Source organism: Ochotona curzoniae, unplaced genomic scaffold, assembly GCF_017591425.1.
Source record: "Ochotona curzoniae isolate NIBS_2020 unplaced genomic scaffold, NIBS_Ocur_1.0 contig_4792, whole genome shotgun sequence".
NCBI lineage: Eukaryota > Metazoa > Chordata > Mammalia > Lagomorpha > Ochotonidae > Ochotona > Ochotona curzoniae.
Genome location: NW_024466389.1, coordinates 2,594,195 through 2,601,553, shown reverse-complemented (window position 1 = coordinate 2,601,553; position 7,359 = coordinate 2,594,195). Strand labels below are relative to the sequence as shown.

The 7,359-nt window shown below is 61.3% G+C and overlaps 1 protein-coding gene across 1 annotated transcript in view; it reads left to right on the top strand.

Annotated features, from left to right (window-relative positions):
• Window positions 1-1,251: 1,251 nt before the first annotated feature.
• Window positions 1,252-7,359, top strand: part of ACOT7 (acyl-CoA thioesterase 7) — a 74,030-nt gene continuing 67,922 nt past the window's right edge. The window contains exon 1 of the mRNA XM_040987826.1: window positions 1,252-1,651. Coding sequence (XP_040843760.1) covers window positions 1,491-1,651 — 161 coding nt within the window. The 5' untranslated portion in view covers window positions 1,252-1,490. The remainder of the gene's footprint in view (window positions 1,652-7,359) is intronic.

Sequence of the window (7,359 nt, the reverse complement as noted above, 5' to 3'; positions counted from 1 at the left end):
GCCCCAGCCCAAGGGTTGTGGCAATATACAGCAATTAGGGTCCGGGAGGGACAAGAGGAAGGACCGCCTGGCTTGAGCAGCCTGGCAGCTCCTGGCACTTGTGACCCACTCGAGTCCAACCTAGCTCTGGCAGGCTGCTTCCTCAGCCCCCACCTCTGCCTGCAGAGCCACAAGCTTCCTCCCAAAGCCCCCAGCCAGGTCCCAGCTTTGCTTCCACGTCAGGAGCCATGCTGGGCGAGGTGGGGCTGGAGCAGGCTTTGTGGCCACTCAATCCAAGCTAATTTCCTGTGGTAACCTTGGACTCAAACGCCCCCGTGACTTGGGCTCCCAGCAGGAGAGGTCAGATGGGAGCCATGCCTTGGTCCCGCAATGCCAGATCACCCTGCAGGGCTGCCTGGCTGGGTGGCAGCGGTGGCTCCGATTGTGCTGCAGAGCTTGGCTGTCGGGAAAGCTCTTTTTATTTTAGCTGCGGAGCACAAGTCTGTTTTCATTGTAGAAAATAAGGAGGGTGGGCAACGGCAGAGGAAGTAAAAGCCGGGGGCCTGCTTCGCAGCCTGTGACGTACGGGCACCTGAGGGGGTCTGCTCCACGTCCTGGCCAGCTCCCTGCTAAGGCCGCTCCTCCACGGTGGGAAAGCAGTGGGAAATGCCCCCCTGTGCGAGACCCTGGTGGACTCCTCGGCTTCTGGCCTTGGCCTGGCCCGGCTTCCACCCGTGGCCATGGGGGAGATTTCTATCTCTTCCAAAAGCAAACTGCCTGGATTTCAGCAGGTAGAGCTGGCCTCCGTCGCCGTCTGGGGTTTTCTGGTGAGTTCTCTGACCCCAGGCCCGGCTGGTCCCTGCAGCCGGATGCCCCGAGCTGGACACTTGCCGGAGAGGCCCCGAGCTTTGTGCGGCAGCCCGGGTGGGCCTGCGTGCTTTCCCACAAAGGCCACAGGGCCCCGTTCCGGGAAAAAACGACCTTCAGGGTTTTTTTGGTTTTGTTTTGTTTCTGTGTTCCGCCACCCCCGGCTGATTTAGACAGCGCCATCGTTGGGGGCGGGGGCGCGGGGCTCCAGACCCGAGGGCCGCTGGCCGGGCCTTCCGCGTTGACCTCATCCGGCCGCGGAGCACGGGGCGCCCACAGCGAATCGCCGGCCCGGCCCTCAGGGAACGCCCCGCCGCCTTCGCCCGCCGCCGCCGGGGGACGAGCGACAGCCTCGGCCGGGGCTGCGCGACCCGGGCCGCGCCCGCCCGCACCCTGCAGGCCGCGGCACCGTCGGCGGCCGCCGCCTCTGCCGCTCGCCGACCGGCCGCGCCCAACGGCCGCCGAAGCTTCTGGAAGCCGCACGCCGGGGGGAAGCCCCCGCCGCGGGCGCCACGAGCAGACGCCGACGCGAGGCCGCCGCGGCCGTGGCGGCCCGGGGGGCGGGGCCGGCGCGGGGGCGGGGCCGGCGCGGGGAGGCCGCGTCCGATTCGCCCCCGGCGCGCAGGCCCCGCCTCGCCGGCGCCATGGCTCCGCCTCCGCCCTCCCCCTCCATGGCGCCTCCCGGGCTCATTCATTCGGCGCCGGGCCTTGTGGACACCTGCGCGCTCCTCCCGCCGCCGCCCGCCGCCGCCGCCAGCATGTCGGCCCCCGCCGCCGAGACGCCGTCCGCCATCCAGATCTGCCGGTACGAGTCGGGCCCGCGCGGCCAGCGGCGCCGGGTGGTCCCCGGGGCCCGCCCGCAGGGTCCACGACCCCCGGCCCGCCGAGGCCCCAGCTCGGGAGGGCTCCCCGCTCGGGCCGTCCTCGGCCTCCGGAGGCTGGGATGCGCTCGGGATGCTGAGGGAGAGGGCGGCCCGGGGGGCTCCTCCCATCACCTCTCGGCGCATCCCAAGGGCGGCGGCCGTTGGAGGGAGGAAGCGGGCGGAGTCCGGGCCGCGACGGGGGCTGGCTGGCGAGGGGCGCCCCGCCGCGGCGCGGACACCTCGGACCCCGGCAGAGAGTCGGGGTAGCGCCTTGGGCTGAAGCACCCGGCGCCGCCCGAGCCCACGGAAGGAGGGGGCGCACACACACACATCCGCGGCGGGGTTGGGGGGGGCAGGTGTGCAGATGGAGAGCAGATAACGCGCTGGTTGGCCTGGAGCAGGGCAGGGCTGCGCCTGGACCTCCCCGAGCTTCGCACACAATAGAAGAAAGGGGTCCCCTCCGCGCCCCCCACCCTGGAGGCGCTGCAGGAAGCTGGAGGAAGGGCCAGCGGCCTCAAGGTTACCGCTCCCCAGGAGCTAACGAGGGCGAGGACGATCTCGGCCGCTGGAGGGCTGGGCGCGCCGCTGACCTTGGGGCCCAGCGTGTCCACCCGAGGCCAGTCACTTTCCTGAGGGCTGTCGCTGCAGGTGCCGTGCGGAAGGAGCCCCTGCCCCAGCCCACCTGGTTGGCTGGCTGGCTGGCTGGCTGGGTCCAGACCCTTTCTTTGATCTCAAGGTCAATGTTGACTACCCCGGTGGGCAGGTCTGATGGCCGGTGGGGACGGCAGGTCGCAGAGGTGGCACGGCCTTGGGCTGGGAACCCTGGGCATGGTGGGTTGCCAGGGGTCAGGACTCACCTGCAGCTGCCTTGGTGTCCCACTGATTGGGCAGTGCCCCCCACCCTGGAGCTGTGTAGGGGCAACAGAGACCTCCCCAGACCCAGTGCACTTACACCCAGTCTCTGGAATAAGGAAAATTCTAGATCTGTCTGTGAAAGGCTGGGCCTGGGTTCAGTTCTTCAGGGTGGGGAATGGTCTGTGTCTTGTTTTTGTCCCCCAGCCACAGACAGCAGCTAGCGCATTCCCACATGGCTCTGGGGGCTCTCTCGTGTCAGCTCATCTGTGTGCTTGACTTGTGCGCTGTACCTGCAGAGCTGTGCCTGGTCTCGGAGTGACTGCCTTTGCTCAGGGGTCCTGGGGTTTGGACACCTGTCTAAAGTGGACCTGTCAAGGGGATGAGGGTGCTGGGAAGGGGGCTGGTCAGTTGGGCTTCAACCAGAAAAATTACAGGATGCCCAAGGTGGAGGTACTGGAGTGGGGAGCCCTTTAAGAACATCCGAGCCAACCTCCTGCCTTGAAAGTGGAGCCGCCTGGTCCAGCACAGCCTGGCCCATGAATTTAACAAGAAGACTTCGCTGGGTACTGCAAGGAGCCCTGAGGGGAAGCTGACCTGGGAACAGTCCGGCCCTGCCCTGCAGGGGTCACAGTCCAGCAGGGAGGCCATGTCCAACCCCTGTCCTGTTAACAGGGTGATGGCTGCTGCGCACCGAGAAGAAGCCAGAAGCAGTGCAGGGCCGAGCGTGGCAGCCGCGCAGCTGGGGGACCTCTGTCCCTGCCCGCTGTGTGACCTGAAGCACACGGGTTGGCCTTGCTGCGCTTCCCGTTTTCTGGCTGCTGGTTCTGTGTTCAGTCACAGCAGGTCCGGGGCAGCAGGGTCTGCACACCTCACGCCCAGTCAGTCATGGGAGCACCTTTGTTCAGGTCCCAGCTGAGGCTCTGGGCGTCTCTCGGTATCTCCCTGGAACTCAGTGTTCCCGGCTGTGAGTCGGAGAGAGGGACAGTGCTTGTTTTGGGGTGTTCTAAGGACGCACACCTGTGGCCCCACCTGGCGTGTGGAGGTGAGTTCACAGGACTTTGGAGGTGAGGCCGGTGCGTGACCTTCACTCCTTCCTTCATTCCGATCCAGAGATGCGGCTTGTGGACAGCAGGTGAAGTCTCGGCAAAGCCTTTTCCTTTGTTTTACTTTGAGTAATGATGATGTGTACTGAGTGAAGGACTTTTTCCTTCTTTGGCATGTCAAGTTGTGGGGCAGGTGCTTGGCCCAGGGTTGGGATACTCACGTGTTGTGTCGAAGTACCTGGTTTGAATCCAGGCTGCTCTGCTTTCAGTGCAGCTTCCTGATAAGGCACAGCCCGGGAAGCAGGTGATGGCCCCTCACGTGGCAGACCCACCCAGGTTGAGTTCTGAGGTCCTGGCTCAGCCTGGCCCAGCCCTGGCTGCTGTGGGCACGTGGGGAGTGAGCGGTGGCGGAGAGATGTCAGCTGACCTGCTGTTCCTGTGTGTCTCTGCCTCCAAAACGAAGTGATAAAGACAACAGGAAGTCAGCAGGTGTCAGATGGTAGCTGAGGTGCTTCAGCCCAGTTCTCTCATTTCACAGATGTGAAGACTGAGGCTGGGGGGTTAGAGTACCTGACCAGGGCTGGCCCAGGTACTGGACTGGCTGAGGTGGCAGGAAGCCCCAAGGGTGGTCTCCTCCCCACCCCCAGGGCTGTGAGGGTGTTTATGGAAGTGAAGGTGAGGAATTGTGAGGGGCTGTGACAAGCGGTCTGCTGGTGCAATCTGGCAGAGCATTGCTGTCCTGTGGTGGTAGGAGTGTCCCCCGGCTGCCCCATGCTGCAGGGTCACCGACTGTGCCAGCTGAGCACCAGGAACGTGGCTGGGAGGCACGCACTAGTGGGCACTGCGTACTACTCACCCCTGAAATTGGCTTAAGGTTTAGTTATATTTATTTGAAGGACAGAGCAGGAGAACAAGATTTCCTCTTGTGTCTGCTGGTTCTCTCCCCAGATCCCTGCAGGAGTGAGCTGGCTCAGTCGGGAGCCAAGGAGCTCCAGCCAGATCTCTGGCGTGGAGGCAGGGACCAAGTGCTTGCGCTGTCATCTGGTCACTGCAGGTGCACGTTAACAGGAAAAGCAGAGCCACGGGCACTTCCACCCCAGCGTGGGGTGCAGGCGTTCCAAGACTAGACCAGGAGCTGAATGTGTGATTGTGTTCATTTTTCTGTATTTATATGTAAGTGCAGGCTTATGGGCGATGTGGTACATACAGGAATTAAGAAATGAGAATGCAGGCTAGAGCGTTGGGCAGGATCTTCCTGGGGACGACAGGTGGGACAGAAGTAGGGGGCTTGGCTAACAGGCAGACAGCCTTAGGGTCCTTGGCTTGTAGAGGGGGTGGGAGAGCTGCGATCTGCGAGACCTTTTGTTTTTTTGCATGTCCTGTTCCTGTACACACATGTACCAGGAACTTTACAGGGTTATGAATGGTTTTGTGCTCTGTGGTACCAGAACCGCCCTGACAATTGCCTGGTGCTCAGAGGATGTGCCAGTTAACATGAGTTGGTAGACTGGGCATACAAACTGGTCTCTCCACTTCACCGGCTACTTTTGGCTGGTGGGGGCAGGGGTGTAGCCTAGCCTGACTGTTTAAAGGTAGCTGGCACTATCTTGGCTTGGGCAGCCAGTGTGCCAGTGGTGCCAGGCTTCACCCGCTGGCTGCCCAGCGATGAGTTCTGGGGATTTGGGCATATCCGTGGAAAAGGCCACCTTAAGTGTAGGTGAGGAATGAATGCCGAGGGACTCCCAGTGACAGGGCTGCTGTATTTGTGGGTAAGCAGGAGGATTGAGACCTGGTGGTTTAGAGGGGAGAGACTGCAAGATCTGTATGGGTCAGACTGATGCACCAGCCCACATGGGAGTCCTGGGATGGGCTTGTTAGCATGGAACATTGCTGACCATCACACACGAGCCCACAGGAAAGCTAGGGCTGGGGGCCTGTCTAGTAGGGCTGGAGCCCAGTAACTGACTGCGTGCAGGAATGGGCTCATTCACATTAGGCAGGGCCATGACACTAACCAGCAGGCAAGAGAACCAGGTCCAGGGGTAGATTCTGTGAAGGGGTATGTGGGTCTAACCCTATGGAAATAGAAGTCCTGCTGGTTAGCTTAAGTGTTGTGGTGGTGATGGGCTGAGCTAAGTGTGACCATGAATCTGCCAACACTCATGGGTACAGGGACCGAGAATAGTGTGGGCAGGTCCAGGCTGCAGCACCCACATGTGCATCCTAAAACAGGGTGTGGGGTGGGCTGGGCTGCAACATTCACCTGCTCATACAAAGGCCAGGATGGAGGGGCAGGCTATGCCGGGCAAGGGTCTAGCACCTCTGGCATGTGTGAGATCTGGGGCTGGGAGTGGGCCAAGTGGGGGCCTACTTGTATTTCCACAGGGTTAGACCCACGTACCCCTTGGGAAGCCCCCCTAGTGGGTCATAGCTCCCGCTGGTGGGCATGTGGTCCAGGTCTGGGGGTCATGCAGGCTGGGAAGGTAGTTGCATTCATTGGCAAGTGTGTGGACTGGCTTTGGAAGGTGGTAGACCGGACCAGGCCAAACAAACCTTAGTTCACTGGCAAGTGCAGAAACCAGACTGGACTACAGGTCATGTCAAGCTAGGCTGTCGCACCTGCTGGTTTGCATGAGCCAGGGATGGGAGCAGACTGAGCAGGGCCAGCTTCCAGCACCCACCAGTGAGAGTTGGGATTGGGGGTAGGCTGGGTCACGCCAGACTACAGCATCCAAAGGCAAAGGCCAAGACAGATGAGGGACTATGTCAGGCTGCGTTAGAGCAACCACTGGATGGGCTAGGCTACACTGTAGCCCCCACCAGCATGAGCTGGAATTGGGCTGGGGCCAGGCTGGGCCAGGCTACAGCACCTACTGGCAAATGCCAAGGTGAGGTGGCCATGCCAGACTTGGCTGCAGCACTCAACTAGCACATGTGAGACCCCAGGAGGAGAAGGTGAACCCCACAGGGGGCTACATGGGACTCCCCTGCTGAACTACCACTCCCACTATGAGCATGAGAGTTGGAATTGGGAGTAGACCGGGCTGGGCAGGGCTACAACGCCTGTGGGCCTCATGCAAGCTGGATCAGGGGAAAGCCAGGCTGGGCTGACTGGTCCTACTGTTGCATGCATAAGGCAGAGTGGGTGTGGGTTAGTTGGGCTTTACCACAGCATCAGCTCGTGGGTGCTGGCATGAGGGGCAAATTCTGTCAAATTAAACTACAGAACCACCTGGAGAGTGCAAGATTGGGGAGTGGGAGTGAGCCCATTAGGGAAACAGTGGGCACCTCCCTCCTGGTTGCCACTCCAACTGGTTAGCATGAGACCCAGAACTGGGGCAGGCATGGCTAGGCAGAAAGTGGCACTCATTGGCACCTATGTGGACTGGTTAGTGGAACTGGTTGGGTTGAACTAGGCTTTGGTGCCCATTGACATGTATAAAAGCTTAATGGGTTGTGGGATAGCCTGGACCAGTCTGCTGTACATACTGGCAAGCATGGGAACCAGAGGGGGTTCCTTATGGGGGTTATTGTGGGTTGCTCCGACTAGACTACAGCTCCCACTGGTCTGCATGGGGGTGGAGTGTGTGGTGGGCAGGATTGGGCTGGGCTGCAACACCCATTGGTTTGTAGAAGACAGGGCTGGAGGCAGAACTGACCCAGCAATTGGAACCACCAGCATGTACATAAGCTCATTGGGGCGATGAACTGTGCTGGACCCTGTATTGACAAGCATACACAAGAATTAGGTC